Below are 26,426 nucleotides of genomic sequence, written 5' to 3' on the forward strand. Positions count from 1 at the left end.
GAGACTTCTTTCACTCTACTAAGCCAGAGGCCGGAACCTATTGTGTCATCCACCCAGTCTTCGACTCCTTGTGGACTAACTGTTGTAGGACCGTCACTGAGGCGAAGGAGTTAGAATGATGTGAGCCGTTCTTCACTGCCAAGGAGGGCCACTTGGCGTACAATGCCAGAACCGCAGGCGTATGCGAGGACAAGGATTAGGTCACGACGTTCTACCTATGATATCATGGAGGAAATGAAACCTGAAGATGACGATTATGTGGAGTTGGTCCGCATAGAGGACTATATCGATGTGATAGATCTCTCTTCGGACTCCGAGCTGGAGGAGGAACCAAGTGAGAGTTCTTGTGCCCCCGTTAGTGTTGGAGCTAGCCGTTAGGAGCTAGCCGTTAGGAGCTATTTCCTTTTCCTTTTTGGGGTTAGGGTATCTGTGTAGGGTACTTTTGTAGTACTGAAGAATTCAGCCTATTTTGTATAGCTTCAGTTAGGCGATGATTAGATTTTGCCTTGTATTTTGTACTGACATTTTACTTTACCAAACAACACTTCGTTATATGTGTTATAGGGTCAAGTCTAATTATTAATGAAGAAGTATTCATGAAAATATGATATCATTTTCAATTACCGTTAGATAACCGTCATTGATTTTCCACAGTTTATGTTACTAAGAACGTGATGTCTCGAAAAAGAAATGAATATAAGTAAAACAATTTCTAATGATATATTAAAAAAAATTCTCATTTTAATTACAATATTCATAAAGTAATCTTTTGGAGTTTACAATAAACATAAACATATCTTTATTTATATATAATAACAATGAATATAAAAAATAATAATCATAAGTTATGATATAATAACAATAAACATGAACATGGATACACTTTGACTCTTTAAATAAGCCAATAGAAGTTGAACTCGTTAACGGGTCAAAATATATCAAATTTAAGTTCGATTTATTTATTTAACGAACTTAATTTTAAGCTCAAATTTAATTGATAACAAGCTAAATAATAAGTCTGGAATGAATATTGAGTTTGTTGCAAATCTTATTTATAAGTTGATAGAAAGGTAGTATAATATAAAAGGAAAAGAAAAAAGAAAAAGACGGCATTTGCATTTGCATTTGGTTCGATTTGATAAAGGTAGTGAGATAGGGTAGCAAGGAGAGAATGAGAAGCTTGAACCTATGGCCTACTCCGAATTCATTCTCTCCTCCACTTAGCGTTGTCTATAACTATTCTCTTCCTCCTTCGCCTTCTCCACTTCGTTCTCATCATTCTCTAACTCAACATCCTCTCAGGTACATTACATTACATTCTTTCTTCTTCTTCTTCAATTCAATTTGCATTCACCATATAACTCTTTACTTTACTCCATTTCATTGTTTATTTCAGGTGCGCAGTGCTTGGTGCTGGATACGCTGGTCTTTCTGTTGTTTGGCATTTGTTGAAGGTAAGTTGCTTATTACTTCACTTCTCTCTAGACTAGAACTATTATAATATTCTAATACAATTAACAACCTTGCAGCACAGTCCCAAGGAATTGAATATTAGAATTGATTTATATGATGAAGTCGGCATCGGGGGTGGTGCTTCTGGAGTTTCTGGTGGTCTTCTTCACCCATATTCTCCAAAAGGTTTCTTATTTCACTTTCTACTTATGTATTGTGTTCTGCTTATGTTTTCCTATGGAATATCTATTCATGGGTTAATGCCAATGTAGTTAAGCTTCTCTGGGAGGGTTCTCAGTGTTGGAAAGAGACCATGAAGCTTTTAAGAGTTGCTGAAGAAGCTAGTCTTTCCTATTCCAATGACTGCATAGTTGGAGAATCTGCTGAAGATATGAAAGCATTTGTAGCTCAGAAAAGGTTTTCTAGTCTGTTCTACTTTTAAAAACTGGAGAGTGTCATCTCAATCCCCTCTCATTAAAGTTTTACTTGTTCTCTGTCGTCATTTTACTGCAATTTTGCATGTTATGCTCTCCGTTGGAGTCTTAGAGTTGCTTTACACTGCTCATGAAATCAGCTGACTTCAGGGGTATCTTACGACCGGCAACAGATTTGAAGAATATGACCAAAGTGATTGATGTAATCTCTCTGTTTTAATAGATTATAGAAGTATTGGTTATTAAACTTGGATTTCTTACTGATAATATTCCTTTATTTGATTAGAACGTCAAGACTTGCCTTCCTAGCTGCAGAGTAGAAACTCTCAATAACAAAGAGGCTCAAATTCTTGTACCTGATCTATGCTTACCATTCACTACAGCTTTCTATATGCCTGAAGCTCTATGTATCAATTCTCAAAACTATCTTCAGGTTTGGATGAGTGATGCAATTTTTTCTTGTTGATTAGTGCATATGTTTTCCATTTTTCCTTGGTGACTTTTATCCATTTTGGTAATTCTATCAGGCACTTTTTCGAGGATGCGAAAATTTAGTGAAAGAATCATCCACTCTCGACTCTGGACAGAAACAGCTCACTTTACACAAAAGATCTATCCATAGACTTTCTGAATTTGAAGGTGATGGAGCATTGTTATTCTTTGCGACCTGCTAAAGTTCTACAATGTCTTGACTCCTTTTGTAAACTAATTAATGAATAATCATAAATTGTAATCTTGAATTTGTGACAGTTTTGAAAATTGTTATGTTCTTCATCTTAGTTGAACTTTTTTGCATAGCCCCTTTGAGTGTACAATTTTAAATCGTTTGTGGTTATTATAGCTGTATAACACAAGGGGTAGTTGTATCTTAATATGTTATATGAGCAAACATGAATCTCTAAATTTGAATCTCAAGAAGATGGCAATGATACAAGATAAGTAGTGAAATGAATAGATGTGGAGTGACTTGATTAGTTTAGCAATATAGAATAATTGCAATTTTCTTTTGAATTAGTCCTCAGTGTCTGTCATTCTTCATATAGGACATTATGAATTAGTTCTTAGTATATTCCTATTTTTGCGTCCAAATTCCAAAAGGCATTGTTGGGCTGACCTGGTTCTATGAATTTCCTTACTGCATATTAGGAAGAAGATGTATCGGTTTTAAGTGTATTAACTTTCAATTTTGTTTTATGTTTCTCCTCTTTTTGGTTGTCTTTGTTGAGGATTTGTTATCTTCCAACCTTTTGTACTTCAATCTCTTTCTTTCTCTAAAAACAGTCTTCCTTTATCAATAAAATAGAATGCTACTTATACAGCCTTCACATATTTTCCGTTTGGCTTTTTTGTGATAGCATGAGTCATATGCATACTTTTGGTAGGGTGTACTTCTAGCTCGTGTGATGAGGATACTTCTCATTGTTTCTCTATTAAAGTTCCTATTTTATCCAGAAAATAAATTTCTATTTACTCCAACGCCTTCGAAATATTTTTGCTTGGCTTATTGTGATAGCTTGAGTCATGAGCATACTTTGGGTGGCAGAGCTTTCCATTGTTCAGGACAATTGATTTAACACATCTTTCATGTCTCAGGGGAATATGATGCAGTCATTGTATGCCTAGGTGCCAAAGTGAATATCCTTCCTGAGATCTGCGGTAGGCTTCCATTGAGGACATGTCGGGGTGTTATTGCACATCTGGAACTTCCTGATTATAGAAGGTATAGTTTATGTTCTGCTTTGCATATACTATCATTCTGGAAAACCATTTTTGCTGTACACTTGATTGTCCTGTGAAATGAGTATGCGTATTGAGCTGTATTCTGTTCCAAGAGCATTTGTTTTTGGGAAGGGACCTTTCATGCCATATGATATGCTATTGAGATTGCTTCAATGTCATATCCCATCTTATTTGATAATTTTCTGGTGTTGTCTCCCAGAGAAGCTTATCCCGAAGGTGGCCCCTCGATATTATCAGATGCATGGATTGCTGTTCAAGGTCCTCGCAGTCTAGACGTGGGCTCAACATGGGAATGGAAATCAATAAATTCATCACCGAATGTTTCAACTGATGAAGCTTCAAAAGCTCTTGAAGAGCTTCTACCAAAGGCTTCTGCCATTTATCCCGGAATTAAAGATTGGGTTTTCACCGGAGCAAGAGCTGGTCTCAGGGCAATGCCACCAGTCACTTCCCATGGATCACTTCCTCTTTTGGGCTGCATCGATGATTTCATGGGCAGAAATCATAGCTGTAAGTATTGGTTATTCGGTGGACTAGGTTCAAGAGGATTGTTATACCATGGCTGGCTAGGTAATTTGATGGCACATGCTGTGCTTTCATGTAATGAAGAAGTAATTCCATCTGAATTGACTTCTTGGAAGAACATTAAACCCTAGTTTTAGCATTCAACTATGAAAACTATGAATATAACATTGTTGAATTGAAACAGTAGAAATTCATGTGCTTTAAAACTTGGGTAACTTTACTATGTGATACATGGAGAAGTTACAATTGTGGGTTTTCCATGTGCAATAGGTGAGGATGAATTAAATCTAAAGGAAAGTGTTGTCCACAAATATTGTGCTGAACTTTTCTTCTTAGTTCTTCCTCTGCCCTTCAAATAACCATTCCCACTAACAATTTGAAGCCAAATTAATTTCGAATAGTGGTAGTCCATTTAGAAATTCCTCCGTACTAACAAAGTGTTGGCCTAGTGGTATAAGGTCCTGCTAGACCCCAGAAAAACCAAAAGGTCAAGAGTTCGATTCCTAGGTGCGACAGTTGTTGGAAGGAGCAACCATATACTTTAAAATGGATTAGTTCCTCACCCATAAGATGGGGAATACCCTTGGTAGTACAAAAAAAATAGTGAAACATTTTTATTTTACCAATATTTCTGTGTCAACACTAGAACTGAATAGAGAATCTGGTTAAGAGCAATGAGAGCTTTATTGGTTCCTTTTTATGTGCCATGCATCAACTGTTACATTATATGTTCATAGTACAACTTCTTTGCACCAGTTCCCATATAAAATTACTTAGTCTCCAAATTGTTTAATAGACTGTTTGACATACCCAACCTCATTATTTTATGTAAACCCAGTGGGATAAATAGATTGTTAATTGCAGATTATCCTGAAAGTGGGTTACAATTATTTGCTATGTGATTAAATTAGTATATAGTTAGTTGTGTTTGATTAAGGGAGTAAATCAGACAATTGGGTAAAAATCTAGATTGTAATATCTATGTACCGTCAGTGTAAAGCTTTATACACAGTCGATAAATCATTCACCATTCATTTGTATTTTTTTAAAGAGTCAATGATGATTAAAAATGAATGGTGGATGATCGACTGATAGCGTATAAAACTCTTACACTATCAGTGCATATATTTTTTCTCAAAAATCTATTCACCATACCCTTATGGCAGGCTACTTTAATTCAATTTCACATAAACTGTATGGTAAAAAAAGATGAGAGGATTATGATATAAGTAAAGATTATTCATCTTCCATTTATGCTCCGCCTCTGATTACAACTTCTTGAATGGTCTATTTTAGCTTCTTTTACATCATGTATGGAATAACAAAATAATTTTAGACCGTGTAGTGTTGTTGCATGGTTTCAATGTCAAGACCCTTCAACTTCACCACAGACTCAACATGTCCCTTGAGTGTGTGAAGCTCCCTCAACCTGCAAAATTTAATAACAACTCATAAATATTACTGTATTGGATTTAACTTAACTGCATATTTTTTGTTTCCTAATAACAAGCCGACCCGAGTTGTTGTGGGGAGGAAATACTTACCGACCTATTTTAACTCATATGTACAAGATCATGTTAATATATATGCATTGGTTTGAATTGAAGGCAACTTTGGAACAGTTTTACCTAGCAGCTTCAGCGCGCTTCTTAGCCTGCTCAGCTATTTCAGAGTGCTCATGCTGGTTGTTTAAGTGGGCATCAGAAACTTGAAGACCGTGCAATGTGCGTTGAGCCACTGCCCATTGAGCTTCCCTATCTCCCCTACCATAGTCCTTCTTTGTTGTGAATGCAGTCTGCATCAACATAAACAAGCAATGATTATAATTGAACAAAAAAATCTACATACAAACCCAAGAAGATTTGACAAGCCACAAGGTTAGATACTTGGTTTGTACCTTGTTTTGGAGCATGCTGTTCCAAGCACTACCTGAGAGTCCCATGCGAATAAAAAACTTGAGGATGTCAAGAGGGATATATGTAACAATGCTATAGATCCAGATTACTCCAGCCCATCTCCACCCAACTCCATTGATTCTGGCAAAGTCCCAATGTGCATACACAGCAATCACAGTGGCCACCTAATTTCACCACTTTCCAAGTTATAACCAGACATGCTTGCTTATAATCTTTTACACCAATTATTATGTGGTTATACATGCATTTGAAAATGTGGAGCAAATAACAAAGTTGATAGATTATTTGGAAAGATAAATTTGGAGCCCAATTATTTGAACAATTAAGTCACACAACTTTTCTTGACACCTATTTTGTGCATAAAATCATGTTCGGGAAAGTTGTATGAATTAGTTGTTCAAATCACCTTTCTTTATAGATTTGAGAAAAAAGTGGTTGTAAGAAAGAGACTAACCAGTTGTGCAGCAAGGAAGGCTATACAAAGCATCGCACCAGGGCGTTCAAAATATGACCAGCTCCTGGACCGAGTCACAAAGATGAGTGCTTGACTAATGATACTCACTTGAAGGTAGAGAGCTGAGTTAAGATTCTCCTCACTATCTGCAATTGACTTGACACCGAAAATTCTCTGAAAGAGAGGTAGACAAAACATTTGTTTATATCATAATATTGTAATATGTTATGCTTATATAGTAATAAATTTGGCCTAAGTTACTTACAGAGAAGAAATCAGTGTCGTGAACAGCATAGAAGAAGACCGCGGTCATGATGGCCATGTATGTCCCAAGAACAACTCCAGTGGCAAATATTTCGTTAAGCTTCCATGAGTCAGGAAGAGGAGATGGCTTCACCCTATCTTTGGAGATGGTCATGATGGTTCCGTCATTCAAGATGGCAATGATCAGAACCATGAACGGTGAGAAGTCAAACTTCCATATTAGAGCAACGAGCAAGAATCCAAGCACAATACGGATTGTGATGGAAACGGCATAGATTGTGTAGTTCTTCATCCTCTGGAAGATGGCCCTGCTTGTCAACACAGCACTCACAATCACACTCAGTCCTGGTTCTGTCAAAACAATGTCTGAGGCACTTCTGGCTGCATCAGTTGCATCGTCCACTGCAATACCAATATCTGCTTTCTTGAGTGCTGGTGCATCGTTCACACCGTCTCCGGTCATCCCAACAATGTGCTTCTTATCTTGCAATCTCTTGACAATTTCATACTTGTGCTCTGCATAGGACATAATCAAAATTCATTTCTGTTGGCCTTAGGCAATGCTCTGTTTTTAACTTAAGGTATTTGTTTTCAATATAAATAAATTTGTATGCATCAAAACCTATTATGCATTCACAACAATAAAAAATCATCCTAATAGAGCTTTAGAAAAATAAGCTACTATTCTTTAAAAACTACTCATTTTCAAACATGCTTTAAAGATAATCTCATTACCAGGGAAGACTCCTGCAAATCCATCAGCCTTCTCAATGAGTTCATCAACTGGGATTGATGCAATGGCAGGATCCTTGCTATTACCAAGGAGGGATGATGAAGGGTACATATTAGTGCCCATTCCAAGTCTACGACCAGTTTCTTTGCCAATAGCAAGTTGGTCACCGGTGATCATCTTAACATTAACACCAAGGTCAAGAGCACGACGAATAGTCTCAGCACTGTCATGCCTTGGAGGGTCAAAGAGGGGCAATAGACCCAAGAACTCCCATGAATCTCCTGCACTCTCCTTGGTCTTCTCTGAAACAGTCTGTCAAGAAAATGGATATAATGTACGTTTCTTAGATAATGTCCTTATTTTGATTCCTAGCGATGAATTAATAACAACATTAGACCCTTTATTCACCTGGCGAGAAACACCCAAGGAACGAAGACCGCGTTCAGCATAGGAATCAATGGTTTTGTGTGCCTTTTTCAAAACCTCTCCCTTGAGGCCACAAAGTTCAATAATCTGATATGCGTTAATGTGTAGTCAGATATTAGAAAATGATAATTTTGTTTTATCAAAGAATAATCTTATCATGGTACTCATGTTATATTAGCCAACTTATGAGTAAATGTCTTACTTGCTCAGGAGCACCTTTGCTGCTTCTATGCCAGTTGCCATTGCTATCAATGAAAGTAATAGCAGTTCGTTTATCCACAGGATTGAAGGGCAAGAAGTGCACCTCAGTGATTCCTGCTCTTGCCTGATATGTCACAATAGAACCCAATTGACAAAGTTAAGTCACTTTGCATACTTCTTTTAAAGCTAGTGCAAACTATGTTTGATAAAGAAAATGTTAATCATAGTACCTCCTTGGGGTCTCCCAACATTCCCACAATTGATGCATCAATGGCATCTTGGTTTTCAGTCCTAGAAGCCCTTGCAGCATATAAGACAAGGCTGTCCTTGTCCACACCACTTGTGAACACCTACACTCACAAATTATCCATGATTAGACAAATGACAAGTTTTGGTGCAAATGCATCTTCACACTCTTTTCAAAAATGTGGTTTGAACAACTAATGTGGAAAATTTACAGCAATTGCTTTTTTTCATCAAAGTATGCACACTTTATACATAAAACTATTAGGTGTATCAAAGTAACCTCAATCAAGCTCTTGTCCACAGTAAGTTTGTTAAGGGTAAGAGTTCCGGTCTTGTCACTGCAGAGAACATCCATCCCTGCCATTTCTTCAATGGCTGTCATCCTCTTGGTGATGGCTCCTTGTTGAGACAGGCGGTGAGATCCAATAGCCATTGTCACAGATAACACAGTTGGCATGGCAATTGGGATACCTCCAATGAGAAGCACCAACAAATTGTCAATCCCATCTCTATATGATCTTTGCTGGATAGGGTACATGACAATAATCTCAACCAACATTCCAATAGCAATTGAGCATATACAAAAGTTACCAATGGATGTCAACACCTAATTCAACCCAATCAAAATATCCAAAGGTTAGTCCAAAATATCCAAAGTTTAAATATAGATCAATTGATTATAGCTAAAGATATATGATACCTTTTGGAAGTGACCAACATTGTTGGTGCTGTCTACAAGGTGTGCGGCCTTACCGAAGAAGGTGTGGACACCCGTGGCAATGACAATAGCCTCAATTTCACCTTGTTTGCAGGTGGATCCAGAGAAAACCTGATCACCAGGATTCCTTGTGACTGGCAAGGACTCACCAGTTAGGGCAGATTGGTCAATCTTTAAAGGATCTCCCTCCAAGAGACGAGCATCGGCCGGGACAATATCTCCCAACTTGATGCTGATCAAATCTCCTGGTACCAAAATTGCAGCATCTTCTTCACCCCATTTTCCATCTCTCAAAACCTACAAATTGGTCTTCTCTGGTTAACTAGAATTAACAATTATACTACACTCATATTAAGACATAAGTCATTGATATTTACATAGCTACTATATACCTTGAAATAAAGGATACCTTGTTTATTCACCCATACTCACATTAACACACAATGTTATCAATTGTAAATGATGTTACCTTGGTTTTAGGAGCAAGACCAGCCATCAAAGCAGCTGCAGCATTGCCTGCATTATTTTCCTCAATGAAACTAATGGTTGAATTGATGATAAGCAAGACCACAATACCAGTAAAATCTTGCCAATCTGGTGGCTTTCCCTGAATATAACATAACATATTCAAAAGTTGTTGTTAGAGAATCACACAAGTGTAATGAAGCATAGAAAGATAAGAATCAGAGATTGGTAAATACCCCTCCATTGGCCAACACAATTGCCATGATAGCAGCTGCTTCCATAACCCATGAAAGTGGATTCCACATGAAACCCAAGAACTTGAGAAACTTACTCTCTGTTATCTCCTCTAGCTTGTTGGGGCCAAAAACCAGAAGCCTCTTTTCTCCTTCTTCAGATGATAGACCCTCTTTACTACATTTTAGATGCTGAAATACCTCCTCAATTGGAATGTTTTCCTGAACAATCAATTATATATATGTCATAGGTGTGACCAAATCTATTGTCACACATACCATGTGTAAAGTGTCATATTCTCTTGTGAGTATTAAATGTATGCACTAACGGTATAAAAATATGTACACAGTGATTATATTATCTATCATTTATTTGTAAAATTCTTATAAGGCAAAGTCACACGCATGGTGAAATATATATGATAGGTTAATGAATGTAAAAAAATATATGATATAAATGGGTATGTATTACAAAGAAGATAAAATAATATTTATAGTATAAATTACAAAAAAGAGATTTGCTTACAAGATCAACATTCTCGTTTTTGAGATCCTCAAACGAGATGTCAGAAGCCATGATATAATAAAGAAGCTTTCAGAGGTGAAGTATTTGGTTCTTCCTATATTCCTTTTATTTTTAGGCTCTCTATGTTTCTACCTCCCAATATAGGTAGGTAGAACAAAAGAAGAGAAGGAAGAAACCCAAGAAAACAAATGTTTTGATATCTCTATCTCAACACAAAGATGAGACAAAGCACAAGTCTAGTTTCCCTTTTATTTTATAGTGGGAATGTTGGAGACAAAATAGGGAACTTGCATGCATTTTCTTCTTCCTCGTACTTGTTTGTTACAATTTTGCATGGCTTTTATGGTTCACCAAATTCCTCGCTATTGTATGTAACAAGTAACGAACCACGCAATAAGGTACTTTTATTTTTAAGAATTTAAACAGATAAATATTTTCTTCACAGTTATCTAGAAATGTTTTAATTAGTATGTTTTTGAATTAGTAAATAAAAAATAAGACAGCAAAGTTAGGAACCAAAGGTGCACATTTTTTATTAACGTAAATTGACTTATATTTTGGGTACTTTATTTAGGAAAATGAACTATATTCTAACAGTTTGTACAAATATCATAAATGAAATGGCATACTATTTTTTTTGCCTAGCTACTTAGTTCTGTTTGAATTGAGTACATTCATGATGAAACTATATTTGCTAATGTGAGATTTTTCATTCTTCTAAACTCAAGTTGTTACTTAAGAAGAAATACTTATGTGACATCTGAATCAATCATTCAATTGTTAAATGACATGTTAGTTAACTTATTTGAAACATTTAATTCAGCTTAAAATAAAATATAAAATATAATTTATGTGATTAACACCATATTTTTTATTTATCATTGGTTGTGAACATAAACACCACAACATCTAAAATAATTACATGATCAAAATATATAAGCATATTACGATGATAGCATCATACAAACATATAAGCATATAAAATATACTCATATTCTCAAGAGTGACTCATGTCACGTCTTATCTATATTATGCAAATTTAATCTTGACTGATTATTAAAGTTTAGGAGATTTAAATGTTGTTTAATGGCAAATTTACCTGTAGTGTAATTTGACCAGGAAATTATTAATATAGTGTAACTTTTATACTTATTATCAATATGGTGTATTTCTTCCTAAATCGTCAACCTAATGCCCGATTTCCATGATTTTTTTCCTCTTGGACCCACATAACTTGGCAACATGGTTGGAGTTTTTTTTAACATTTCCTATGGAGATCGTTGATGGGGAAGGAGTTTTCAGAATTTTTTTAATATATATTTCAGGGCTAAATCGTGAATGGTATAGGAGGTTTATTTTTTTAATCACTTTCAATGGAAATCGTGAACTGGGATGGAGTTTTTGGTTTTTTATTTTTTAAATAACAAAATCGTTAGTAGAGATAGAGGTTTTGCCTTTTTAATTTTTTCCTACTATTATAAATCGGCTATGCAATTGGAGGTTTCCAAAAGGAGTCTTCTTTTTTTAAATCAATTTCTATAGTAACCATGCACTGGGATGGAGTTTTGGGTTTTTATTTTTTTTCCCACTATTGAGAATCGGCTATGCAATTGGAAGTTTTGGTTTTTAATTTTTGTATTTAAGGCAGATCATGTGTTCACCAAAAATCATATTTTCTAAAACTTGTTCGTGAAGTGCACTCTTTCTCGTTGTTGTTGAATCTTGTAATTGAAAGGCAATGTTATATTTTTCATTTGGAGCTATTCACTTCATCTAAATTGTTACTTCATTGTAGGTTAGTATTATCACTTGGATCTATTATATGTTATCCTATTGTTTTTAACTTTGTTATATTTAGTTGTTAATTTTTTGTAATATTATTATTTTGTTAAATGTAGATGGTTATTCTAAGAGATATAGTTAGCGACTTTAGTGATGAAGAAGACATTGAAATATATAGTGATGAGGAGGATGTCGAATTGGATGTTGGTTCATCTTGTAGGATGACACATAATATTCCATCATCATTTTTTCATAACACAAATTCGGAAGTTGGTCGTGATCTTGGTCATACAACTAGTTTAATGAACAATAATAACAATGACTTGTTTGTTGAGATGCAATTTGAATCTAAAGAAGCCACAATAAATTCTATTAGAGAATTTCATATTAAAAATTCATTTGATTATGTTGTTGATGAATCTAGACTAGATAGATATGTTGAGAAATGTACACATTTTTGTGTCGGATGTGAGTGGCGAATTCGCGCTTCTTTTAATGTTAAGCGCGACATTTGGGAGATTAAAAAAATTAATGGAACACACATTTGTGTATCTATGTTGGTTTCTCAATATCACAGCAAATTAAATTCATCATTCATTGCAGACCTTATTGTTAATTTAGTATCTGTAGATCCAAGTATACCAGTTAAGGCACTAGTAAAGAAGGTTGTTAGTCGATTTGGTTATACAGTGACATATAGAAAGGCGTGAACGGCAAACCAAAGGGCATTGACTAAAATTTATAGTGATTGGGAAGGATCATACAATGAGTTACCACGTTGGATGAATGTTCTACAATATTTTTCTCCCGGTACGATTGTGAAATATCAAGCAGATGAGCATATTTCACATGGCATGAAAGAAAGTAGTCGATTTATTCTGGATAGAGTATTTTGGGATTTCAAACCATGTATTGATGGGTTTGCATATTGCAAACCAATTATACAAGTGGATGGAACATTTTTAACTGAGAAATATACTGGAACGTTGCTTATAGCGAGTTCACAAGATGGAAACACACGGGTATTTTTAGTTGCATTTGCTATTGTTGAAGGAGAGACGAAAGAAGCTTGGGAGTGGTTCTTTTACAATCTTGACTTATGTTACCCCTCAACCAAATCTATGTATCATATCAGATAGGGGGGCAGGTTTATTAGCTGCACTCCGAAGTGAGGTGATAGGATGGTCTAGTGAACAATCAGTTTATTGTATTCGTCATCTTGCTAGTAATTTCAATAAAGAATTCCGAGATTCTGATCTTAAAGACAAAGTCGTACAAATGAGTATGTATTAATTTTATTTGAAATTTGTAAATATTTTTTTATTATGCGGATTGATATAATTTTCACCAGTTTCGGTGGATGCCATATTCCCAACTGCCTTTCCTGCTTAACATATCAGAGAAAAGCCGATCACATGTGCCACTAATATGTTTCACAATTGTGGAATGACACCCTACTAATCAGGTTATGAGATAATTTGGTTTTGGTCAACCAATTCCAAGATCTAGTGAATTGTGAAAAAATTCATAAAGTTGACTTACGTGGCAAAACTGATTGTAACTGGCCATATAAGCATCACCACTGGATTCAAATATGGAATAATTGGGATAACTATGTGGTCGATGATTTACCCGCAAACACCCTATCTTTGAACCACTACTCTGAGTATATACAGTGGTACTTAAAAAAGACTATAAGATACATATCTAGAGATGGAACACACTCTGATGGAATGATAACTTTTTTTTATAAATTAAACTTTCTCTTTAATTATATTATTTACTTATAATTTTCTCTAAAAATTTTAGTACACATTTTTGTGATCAGAGTCGTCCTTCAGCTTCACTTATAAATCTCACACAATCTTTATGTGATGTCTTCTCATCTGGCCGTGAAATGATGGGAGCATTCGCTGAACTATACCTCAATGCATACTCTACCCACATTGATGAAGCTCCTCCTACTTATCATTATCATATACCGGAAACTGACTCGCCGCAACAAACTCTAGCGGATAGTCATTCTCAAGGACATACTTCATAAGTTACTCAACAACAACAACAAACGTATGGATTTGCAAATTATAATTACTCATACAATCATTTGTCATCAAATTCTCAAATCTCACTACCATCAATGTTTGCTACTACTTCAACTACACCAATGTCGGCATACGATTCTCAACAATATTATCGTCCTACTATGCCGTTTACAAACATTTCTGGTATACAACATAATGATGACGAAGTTCTGGTTGAGAATGTTGATGAAGATGAAGATGATTCAGATGATGAGGAGCCATAGTTGGCGACACGTGGTGGTGGGATAATCTCGTAGCAGAATGAACAACAATTAGGAGTTCAACCGCCAAGAAAAAGAAAACTACCTCCATGTGGCACTTCATCACATAGACGTCATTAATTTGTTTCAGATTTAATGTATTAAAATTTTAATATTGTAATATTTCTTTTTAATAATATTAGTCTTGCAAGATATATTAATAGGTTGGTAATTAACAAAAATTTAAACATAAAACTCAACCAAAATAAAATAAAAATTATAACAAAAAAAGCCTAAAACTCCTATACCATTGCCGATTTACACATTAGGGCAAACACAAAACCTCCCATGCCATTAACGATTTATGAATAATTAGGGCAAACATAAAAACTCCTACCTACTAACGATTTTGGTTTAAAGTAAAAAGCCAAAAACTCCATCCCAATTCACGATTTCCATTGAAAGTGATTAAAAAAATAAACCTCCTATGTCATTCATGATTTAGCCCTAAAGTATATATTAAAAAAATTCTGAAAACTCATTCCCCATCAACGATTTCCATAGGAAATGTTAAAAAAAAAACTCCAACCATGTTGCCGAGTTATATGGGTCCAAGACAAAAAAATCATGGAAATCGGGCATTAGGTTAACGATTTAGGAAGAAAATACCATATTGGTAATAAGTACAAAATTTATACTATATTGATAATTTTCTGGTCAAATTACACTACATAGGAAAATTTGCCGTTGTTTAACACATAACCATTTTTGGATCCTAAATCTCCCTCTTTTAATAATGACAAAAAAAAAAAAAAAAATAAATTTGAAGTAGCAGGCCTAAGGAAATATAAAAAGCCCCTAGCTAGGACAAAACTATTTTTTCAAGGTGCCAATTAACATATCATATTTTTAAAAATTAAGACAAGATGAGATATAAAATTAATATAAAGATCTCATGCTAACTTTTAAAGTAAATTACACTGACACCTCATGAATTTTAAAGAAATTACACAAACAATCTCTTCATTTTTTACACATACAAAAACCCACCTAATTTATATACATATATTATAGTGATTATTCCTACATGAGAAATAAGTGTGATATTTTAAATAAAAATGATGATAAGTGTGATTAAGTTAAACAAAATATGATATATTATGGACACAAACCCAAATAGCATACGAGTCAATACATTTTCATTATTTTTGGTTCATTACAAAAATACATCAATAATTTTAAGAAGATATTGTTTAAATTACTCTTATGTTATATTGTAACGAACAAAAAATAATGAAAATATATTGACTCGTATATTTGGACTTGTTTCAACAATATATCATATTTTGTTTAACTTAATTATACTTATTACCCTTATTTATTTAAAAGATCACACTTATTTTTTTATGCATGACTAAGTCAGTGTAATATATGTATATAAATTACGGGTTTGTTATAGGTATAAAAAATGGAGAGGTTATTTATATAATTTCACTGAAACTTAAGAGGTGTCAATGTAATTTACTCTAACTTTTATTTTCTTTCATATGCTCCCTATATAAACACAAAGACGAATTGTTTAACATTTCTAATTTTTCAATCATTTTCATCCCAAAATATCAATATCTCATTTTTTTTTCAAGGGATAAACATTTCTCTCATATTTTCTCAGAACATGTAAATATATAACACAAAGCTTTTCAAATTTATTGCTCCCATGTGCACATTAATCATTCATGAAAACAACATATATTTTGATATTGGAAGAGTAGCTTGAATGAGTTTAAGGGTATAATATTAGTGTTTGTCTTGACATTTTATAGGTTAAGTATAAGAAAAAAATTATACTACTAATTTAAGTATATGAAACTTGAATATTAAATAATATATTTGTATAATATTTTTACAATTTTTATGAGTAAAATATGTCTCATACAGATATGAAAATGATATATATTTTTTCCGGATTTAATTATGTTACTTATTATGGACTTGAGTCTGATATCTTTTTATGGAGTATTTTTCTTAATGAACATTATATAGTCTAATATTTTTCTTACTCTCATATTCTTATTCCAATTATACATCAACTATATAATAATATAAGAGTTTAAAATTTGTGCACTGACAGTGTAAAGTTTTTTACACTGTCAGCACATCATCTACCATTGATTTGTATTAATTTTGTTTAAAAGTCAATGATGGTTAACAAATCAATGGTAGATGATTTACTAATAGTGTAAAAAACACTTACACTGTCAATGTATACATATTAAATCCATAATATAAACAATTGAATGTCATGTCTATGGATAGAGCAATAATAATTTATAACTCAACAAATAAGGATAGTAACATGGTTGTAATATAGAGATAACACTAGTTGTATGAGTAAAAAAGTTTTGGAGCCCTATTAATTATGAGTAAGGGTCTTCTCCATTAATGAAGAGACAAACTATAAAAGATAAAGGAAACAATAATATAGTAAAACACTTTTATCTTTTTATATACAATGTAACAACACTTTTATCATTGAAAATACATATAAAATCAAGTATTTGTCTCTTCATTAATGGAGAGTATCATTGTTCCTTAATTATGGAAGCACTTGCTACACACCCTAATATAGATGCATGCTTTCGTTCTTACACCCTTTTGTTATACCCTCATTGCTTATTTACAGGGTTCTAAAGGTGTTAATATTTGTCTATATATTTCATGAAACTTCTATAGAGTGCACCAAGTATCATAACTACCTAGCTAAAAAACTCTGGATACAAGGAATAAATTATTTTTTCCTTACTACATGTTTGTAGAAAGAGCAATTAACATCATTAGTACTTTGTAGTTCACCACACCTTAGTAGTGGATGCCACAGGCGTATACCCCATAATTATTTGGAGGCCCAATTTTTTTATATACAAGTAATTTTATATAACAATTCTGATAAAAAAAAATCATTCTCATAGATCCTGCTTTCGCATTTGTTTTTTCAAATAATACAGTTATCAATTATTATTACTTTATGTATGAATTTGTTTGATACTTTGTTTATTAAGCTATTCATTTTAAGGTCTTTGAAAAAATAATTTCACTCTTCAAAGATAATTTTAATTGTATATTTGAGTCTAATGATATGTTTGGTTCACAAAAGAAAATAAAGGAATAAAAGTTGAAAGAATAAAAGTAATGGAAAACTAGATATTTTTTAGTTGTTTGGTTTGAAAGAAAAATAAAGGAAAATGAGTGGAATGAAAGAGATTAAATATGTTAATTATATATATTCTCCTTACGCATGGTAAGAAATGTTTTATTTTTCAAAATAAATAATTTGATATAGTGAATATTTGTTTTGTCTACGTAAATATAATAAATTTATTTTTGGTAAATTAATTTACTTTTATGAGTACTAAAATTTAAATAATGGTACTTATACTTCTGTTCGTTTGATGGAAAAAATAGAGAAGAAAGTAAAAGTTGAAAGAAAAAAGAAAAGTAATAAAATGAGATGGTTTTTTATTCATTTGAAGAAAAAATGATGTGAAATGAGTAGAATGAAAGAAGTTGAATATCTCAAATGACATATATATCTTCATCACACATGGTATAAACATGATTTTTATAATTATTTGATTTAATGTATTAAATATATGTTCTAATGATTATGTAAATATAATTTTTGAAAAGCTATTTTATTTTTAGAGTATACATTGTTAGTGTAAAAATTTATATACATTTATTACTCAGTACATCATCCACCATTTACTTGTATTTCTTTTTTGAAGATTCAATTATGAAAACATGAATAGTAGATGATAGAGTGACATTATATTAAACTCATACACTGTCAGTGCATACATTTTGTTTTCTTATTTTTTATGGGTACTAAAATTTAAATAATGTAATTTAATTTTAAAAACAACATTAATAAAATACTTACCAAAAAATGGGTTTTCTGTGGAGGGAAAAGATTTTATGTGAGTCCTACCCACTTTTTTCTATGCTTTCTATTTTCTCTCCTAAACAACATTTAAAAAGATTCCATAATCTTCAGATTTTCTCTCCCCTTCTTTTCTTTCCATCTATTTCCACTCAATATGAACATAGTGTAAATGTTTATGTTTATATTGTATATAGAATTGTAGTTCATAAATATAAATAAATATATATATATATATGCAAATGTAGCATCCAAAAAAATTACTATTTTTGTAATTAGTTTTTGATCCACATATTATAATTTTGTTCTATGATAAATAAGTACAATGATGTAATTAATTTACCTTAAAAAATGCATCTCAGTGTTAAGATAAGAAATAATAATAGAATTGTATTGTTATTATATTCTTATTGTTATGATTATTATTATTATCACTGTGCAATTATACATTTTAAAATATTATTTGATCTTGCATTATATTATTTGTATATATGTTATTTTGTTTATAAAAATAGAAATTTATTGTTATTATATTCTTATTGTTATGATTATCATTATTTTTATTGTTATTATATTTTTATTGTTATGATTATCATTATTCTAATATAATATATTATTATTTAAGTTTATAAAGAGGAGAACTTGATATTTATCATTATATAATTTACTAATATATTTTATTTGTGAAGAGATTTAAAAGTTCACAATTACCATCAAAGATTTAGATTTTTTAGAATGACATATGTCATTTTTGATAAAAATAAGAATTAGGGTTAGTCCAAATTTAGGTGAGAACAAAAAGCATGATAAGAGGGGAAAGTCTTTCACACTTAGAATCTAGCCTCCAACTACAAAAAATAACTAGTAGCTACAAAAGATGGAAGAGGAGAAAGAGAGAGTGATGAGGCCGAAGTAAGGAAAAGGATAGAGACTCTCCATCAATCATATATGTAACATTATAACCCTAAAACCCCATAAATTGGTAATGATAAGTACTATATTGACAAACTTCTACATCTGTAGTTATATTTCTTCTAATAAGTTGAACTAGAAAAATCTTATTGATTTAATTGCCTTTGAATTATAGAGGCGACAAAAAATATCATACCTAATTATAATATTGGATCCTACATGATTACAATTTTGATTTTCTTCAACTTTAATAATATTTTACATTGATGAAAGCATATATATTCATAAAAGTTAACAAAAACTTTATTTTTGTCATACTATATACATATATTTGTTAAGGGAGGTACTCACGTGAGAATAATAAGAACTATTCTCACTTGAGTCATCCACGTTAAGGGAGATACTCACATGAGAATAATGCACTACTGTGAGAAATAAGAACAATTAATATGAATCATTGGATCTTATCTGAATAGTCAATATTAAAAGATACATGCACATGACTATCATGTGACTAATAACTAACTTTTAATTCTAACCATCCATGATTGTTTGTAAAACCCAAATTTATTATTCTCATAGTTTTTATAAGAGAATTATTCTCACTTGAGTCATTCACTATTTGTTTATATATATATATATATATATATATATATATATAATAATCATATATTTTATATTATTTCCTACATGACCGTATATTGAGTATTTTGTGTCATTAATTAATTAATTATATAATGTTATGTTAACCTTTAGTTGAATATTCTTATTATTTTTAAAATGAATTATATTGATGGATGACTGTCGAGAGAATCTATGATCCAATTATATCGTACACTGATTGTTGATGGCATCTACAAATCAATTGTTTTATTGATGATTATTGATGGGGTCTATAACCCAATTACTTTGATTGTTGATGAGATCTTAGGATATATTGATTGGCTTGAGCACGAGCAAATAAATTTTCGGCCATATAAAGACATAATTTTTTAGAAATGAGGTAAGACATTTCCTACGAACCCGAGGCATTGGGTGAAGGGAGACACCTCTAGCAAGTATACTGTGTGCAAAATTTTAATCATGAACTAAGGATTCGAGAGAATGAATGTCACATATGCAAATTAAATGTGTTATTATTTTTGTGACTTATCTTCTATTTTTGGTACTACCAAGGGTATCCCCTCACTTTTTTGGTAAGGAAATATCCATTTCAGGGTGTGATTGTTCCTCCCAACAAGTGTCATTCCCAAGAATCGAACCCTTAACTTTTTAGTCATCTTGGGGGTCTACTAGGGTCTTACACCACTAGACCAACGTCTTGTTGGTACTTATCTTCTAATTGATATTGTGTAAGTTATAAATTATTAATTATATATAAAATGATATATTATGATTACTAATCCTTATTACCATTCTTTATGTATATTTTCCACACTCGTGATAGCTAAGAATATCATAGTTTGAAAGTTTCTAAAATAATGTTACTGAGATATTTAACTCGTTATATTTGAGTTTTCTGACATTTATTGTACGAGAAGTGTTTAAAGAGTTTGAGGTTAAACTAAGTTGAAGATCACGATTATGCACATGAATTGTTTATAAACTGGTTTTTATTGTATAAATTATTTTAGATGATCTATGATAAATTCAAGGTGACTTGTAGGTTATGATCTACCCTTTTAGTTTAGTGTCCAGTGTTATTATAAAAATTTAGTGTATTTTTATAGCATATTTTATTTAGTATTTAATGAGATATGTTTTTTATTAAGGAGATTATTATTAATTTGGTAAGTTTTAAGATTTTCACATATCCCTTTCATTTGAAAATTAGGGCATTACACAAAGAAATAGATGAATAGAGGATCAAAATTAAATTACATATAATTGTTTTTATGCTCAATACAAAATGAAAGTTAGTAATTATATATATATATATATATATATATATATATATATTATAAGAGTTTGCTTATACCTCAACTATGATATTTCTTCTCTTATAATGCCTTGTATGTATCTTGACAATAACAAGATGTTGGTCTAATAGTAAGGCCTCATTAAATCTTAAAAAGACCAAAATTTGTTAAAAGGTTTGATTTCTCAAAAAATTGTTAAAAAAAAAGTAAAAGCTTCTGAATTTGTAGTCTAAACCTTCCTATGAGACAAGATGAATCATATAATAGCACAAGAGTGCAAATCAGCTTTTTACTCCTCCTCTAATGCCTTTCATAAAGTATCCAAGCCTTCCATGCTGCATATAACATAACAAACAATGAATGACATTAGTTAAATTTGCAATATTGAAAAGCAACTAAGTATTTATATGAGGATTAAAAAATATCTATTTGCGTCAGTTCAAAGTATCTTAGCAAAGATGATAAAATACCTTTAGTAGTATCAGAAAAAGTATTTTAGGTGGATGAAGTGAATTTGAGGGAATGAGAGTGGAAATAAAATTGCATAAAATATGCCATAAATTCTTCCGTTTATAAAAATGTGCTCTATTATTTGATTATCATCTACTATACTCTATGGTGCTAGCTATTTAGGTTGCTAAACATTACTATAATATTAGGAGAAAATAATTTATGAACAAAAAGGGTAAAAGTTTTTTTTTTATATTGTCAGTAAATCATCCATCATTCACATATTAATTATTATAATTTTTAAATAAAAGTAATACAAATGAATAATATATTAATCGTATATAAAATTTTATATTAACAGTTGATAAATATCAAACTAATAATATTTGCTAAAATATTTCTTTTACCTTGTCTTGTGATTATATCATTATCATATCCAACGGCCCAAAAGAAATAACCACGAAGCCCCAAAGCTTGAGCAAACCCAACTTTTATTGTAACCGTAAATGGATCATCATATCCGATCCAAGATGTATTCGAATACGAATACATGGAAATCGTATCCATATCGTACACCACCGTAGCATTTGTTTCCTTATTAAATTCCTCAATTTGAAAAAATGCCTTTGTTCCATCGACACCATATATACCGGTAGCGGGTGCTCCGATACCATTTATATTCGAGTCTCGGAGCACCCACTTCTTTCCGTAAAGTGGTAAACCCATTACCATTTTATTCGGGTTTAACCCGGCCCGGATCCATAAGTTAATCCCCGAAACTACGTTTATGTTTGATTTCGGGTCGAATAGTGCTGCTGGGGCTCCAGTACTATTGTTCCCCGACCCGTATAAATCGTAACTCATGATATTTACGAAATCGAGATTGTTGTTAATTGATGCCACCGGGTACCGCCGTTGCGTGGCGGAGAGGAAGAAGCTATCGGCGAAGTAGACGGCGGCGGTGAGGAGCAGCGGCGGCTTGCCGGAGATTTTGGAGTCAATGTCGATTGCACGGCGCCATTCACGGAGGAGGATGCCGAGGTTGCTCATTTGCTCAACCGTCTTAGGAAACTCCCAGTCTAGGTCGACGCCGTCGAAGCCGAAGCGGCGTACGACGGAGATGGTGGATTGGATGAAGGCAGCGCGTGCGGCGCGTGTGGCGACGATCTCGGCGAAGAGGTTGGGGTTGCTGCCGCCGCCGCCGATGGAGATTAGGGTTTTGAGCGGAGGATTCTTGGTTCTGAGGCTGTTGGTGAATTTGGAAAGGCTGTTAGATTCAGAGTTTGAGATTTGAAGCGCGTAAGTGGTGTAGTTAGGGATGAGGAATGCGTAGAAAATGTGTGTGAAAAGAGATGAGTTTATAGCTGAAGCTGGGAAAATCTCTTGATCAAACCAATATGCGCCTTTTATGGCGGCAGCGGTGGTGATGACAGTGGTGGTGGCGGTGGTGGTGACGATAGCGGTGATAGTGATGGTGGTGACTATTGCAATGAGTGTAGTGATTGCAAGGAAGTGAATAAAATTGAAAGTTGCCATGAAAATTGGTTTTGGTTTGAAGGAAACTTTTGCTTGAATCAAAAGACAAGTGCTGAGGTAAGTATCATAATATAGAAAACAGTCAATGATTGTATCTATTAATTAGAGACAACAAGTGCATGTTTCTATCTTTGTTTTTAATACTAAAAATGTAATTTCATTGTAAGTAAATAGATAAATATATCATTGAAAATTGTCTATTAATAAAGAGATCCTAACTAATAAAAAACACATGTCATTGTTTATAAAGGAAATCATGCAATTAGCTTATGTTAAATTATTAGTTAAGAGTTATCTTCATTGGAATGTTGATTGCTTTTGCTTATGGTAATTGTCTTTGAAATCATGCAATTGGCTTATGTTACATTATGAGAAAAAGATGCATCTATGGTAGGAGTAAGAGTTTTTTACATTGTTATTATATTATCAATCATTCAAGTTTAATGATCGTTAACCTTTAAATATAACTAATACAAATGAATGGTAAATAATACAATGAATATGTATAAATCTTTCTGTCGACGGTGTATGAATATTACATTCTTAAATTATCAGTCGAGAACTTTTCAAAGTTTGAAGTGTTAGATGAATAGTAGAAGTAAGAGTGTGGCTGTGGAATTTGGACAATGCCGTCCTTTGGTTTAGTTTATTAATCAATGGTGAGTGTAAGGAGAGCTGCATGGTTGTGCATGATTGTGATTTTAAATTCTAAATTCAGCTATTGACATATTAATTGGTTAATGAATTTGTACCTAGAAACAAGAATCTCATTCCTGGACTCTGTCATGTGTTATGCTGTACCAAGTGATTAATTTATGGCTACTGTTTTACTAATGGTGTAATAGGGGTATGTTTATACCTTTGCCGGTAAATCCTAAATGGAAGATTTCACATTTGACTTATGATGGTAGATTCGTCTCTTCCTTTTGATTTAGGATAAAATATTATATTATCTTTTATCCATATAACCGATAACACCTATTGTATTATTCTATTTCTTTTTTAAGAGGAAGAGAAGATGAGGACGGTGGTGCTTTAGTACTGTAATATGTTTAATTTTAGTTTAGATGTTTTAACTCTCATATAGGAATGAAACAATTTATTAACTTACTGAATGTATAGAGTCATGAATTGGTGGAAGACATGAGAAATGAAACGTAGGAGGCCGTGAGTTCAAGTCTCAATCATAAACAAAAACTTACTAAATGCATGCTCTATTTGGTAGAACTAGAAGCCACATAGGTATTATTAGTTAATAATTAGATATTATTTTAATTTGATATCTAATTTTGTTCATTTTAGTATTTTGTCTACTTTTAAGAATAGGATTAGTCTATTATGGTTTTCTTGCATGTTTTGTGTTTGATTTTGTTCTAATAAGAGATCGGGTTACATGGAGTAGTTTGTAAGCAAAATTTGAAAAGTTAAAAGAAATAAAAGTTATCAAAATATAATGGAGGGATTAAAATCACTAAATGATGAACAACCAAAATGCAATCAAACTATATATATATATAACAATGCGTTGATTTAATAGTATAAGATCTCACTAGATTTCTAGAAATACCAAAATGTTAAATATTTGATTTCTAGAAGTGACGATTGTTAGGAAAAACAATCACATGTCTCAAAATGAATTAATTCCTTATCCAACGAATAAAAAATACTCTTTATAGTACAAGAAAAACAATATACATGAGGAATGGCTAAGCCAATTGTAATTTAGGTTGTTTATATGAACCCCTTAAAAATATTTGTATACATTACCCTAGTTAATATTTTTTGCACTTTTATTTATATAAAATTACAGATATATCACTTATTTGATATGCAATTTGGACTCTCAACTAACTTGCATCCCCGACCCTCGGCTCATGTAACTACCAATATAAAAGATATTAAAATAATGTACTAGGCCTGTTTTGTTTTGTTTATTTTCTCCACGTTTAGTACTCAGAAATATTTTTGGTTACATATGGAACATAAATGCTCATATATTAATTGCCAGTTTAAGCTTTTATATTAACATTTTAGCATGACGTGTTGTATGAATGAAAAGATGTTAACCTTTCAAATTAGTTTATAAGAAGTGGCCAGCAAAATGATGGATAATGATGCCTTCCTATTTCGAACATTGAACTTCCTGTCTGACATATGGTCTTTAGTATTGGGATAGAGATTATTTGTCTCTAATAATATTTCATTTTCTATCTTTGGTTAATCTGAATGTTATTTTTTATTCTTAATTTTTTTATTAATGTAGTAATATATAATTGGTCTATGATAGAGAATGAGACACATATAATCAATATTTCTGAATTTTATTATGTTTAGTTTATGGGATATATTTGGGCATGTTTAGTTTCTTTGAAGGATTTGATAACTTATAGGACCATTATTAAGTAGAATAATCAAAAGGCAAGCAAACTTCCATTTGTTTATATTTCAGAATAAAGAAAAGAGGAGATTAACGATCTTAAAATTTGGGCTTCATTTCAATGTGTGTATTGCTACTGAATGCATTTTATTAGGTACCGTTTATTAGGTTTATTAATTTTTAATTTATTTAACTAAGAAAAAACTAGACCTCTGAATTTTTGTGTGTGTCATGTGTTAGATAATAATGTTTAGTCTTCATGTGCCTCTCATTGCTCTTTCTGGTTCAGAGCAATGCGGAGAAATCATAGAAAGACCTTTTTCTTACTATGCCCTATCACTCCTTTGTAGTGTTATTTTATGTCTTTTGTTCCATTTGAAAAGCAATTGACTTTAAATAACGCTTAAAGGGAAGAGAAAGTCATATTCTATACTTTAGCTTTGATATTTACTACATGTTTGGCATGAATTAAAATGTTGAGCATCAGATTATAAACTTATTTTTTTATTTTGAAAAAATAAGCTAAAAATAGAAGCTCTAAAATCACGAGTTGGTATATTTTGGGTTATTTTAATTTTTTTGAATTTTTCAATTAGAGATAAGATTAGTAAAACTTAACATTTGTGTATTATCCAATATTGTGAAACCCGAGCCGGACATCAAATTGGAAGAAGTCTCGTATTAGGTTTAACCGTCTGGTCGAACTGGATGATTTCATATATAATTTATCATTTTTATCTATAAATATATAGTTATAGGTAAATACAAAATTTTATATAATTAATAATTATATTGAAATATCATTTTTTGTCTTTTTGGACCGGAATAAAACAAAACATTGGAGTAGTGTTCTATTTTTTAAATTTTAAGTGAATCGTCCGGTTTACTTCCCAGGT

General features: G+C 32.2%; 3 protein-coding genes across 3 annotated transcripts; 1 reads left to right on the top strand and 2 right to left on the bottom strand.

Moving 5' to 3' along the window:
• On the top strand, positions 1,162-4,542 carry LOC109328385. The gene is made up of 9 exons (XM_019561829.1): positions 1,162-1,302; positions 1,397-1,454; positions 1,530-1,638; positions 1,725-1,869; positions 2,037-2,088; positions 2,173-2,319; positions 2,414-2,525; positions 3,480-3,606; positions 3,826-4,542. The coding sequence occupies exons 1-9, from the start codon at positions 1,172-1,174 to the stop codon at positions 4,280-4,282; spliced, it is 1,338 nt and encodes a 445-aa protein (XP_019417374.1). The 5' UTR covers positions 1,162-1,171; the 3' UTR covers positions 4,283-4,542.
• LOC109328384 (ATPase 8, plasma membrane-type-like) lies at positions 5,352-10,384 on the bottom strand. The gene is made up of 14 exons (XM_019561828.1): positions 10,334-10,384; positions 9,811-10,029; positions 9,579-9,716; positions 9,092-9,406; positions 8,672-8,998; positions 8,376-8,495; positions 8,147-8,269; positions 7,927-8,031; positions 7,521-7,830; positions 6,787-7,301; positions 6,522-6,695; positions 6,049-6,231; positions 5,780-5,946; positions 5,352-5,580 (listed from the first exon to the last, which is right to left on the bottom strand). Exons 1-14 carry the CDS (start codon positions 10,382-10,384, stop codon positions 5,484-5,486), a joined length of 2,844 nt encoding a protein of 947 aa, XP_019417373.1. The 3' UTR covers positions 5,352-5,483.
• LOC109327590 (acidic mammalian chitinase-like) lies at positions 21,368-23,235 on the bottom strand. The gene is made up of 2 exons (XM_019560766.1): positions 22,025-23,235; positions 21,368-21,502 (listed from the first exon to the last, which is right to left on the bottom strand). The coding sequence occupies exons 1-2, from the start codon at positions 23,151-23,153 to the stop codon at positions 21,468-21,470; spliced, it is 1,164 nt and encodes a 387-aa protein (XP_019416311.1). The 5' UTR covers positions 23,154-23,235; the 3' UTR covers positions 21,368-21,467.

Source organism: Lupinus angustifolius, chromosome LG15, assembly GCF_001865875.1.
Source record: "Lupinus angustifolius cultivar Tanjil chromosome LG15, LupAngTanjil_v1.0, whole genome shotgun sequence".
Taxonomy (NCBI): Eukaryota; Viridiplantae; Streptophyta; class Magnoliopsida; order Fabales; family Fabaceae; genus Lupinus; species Lupinus angustifolius.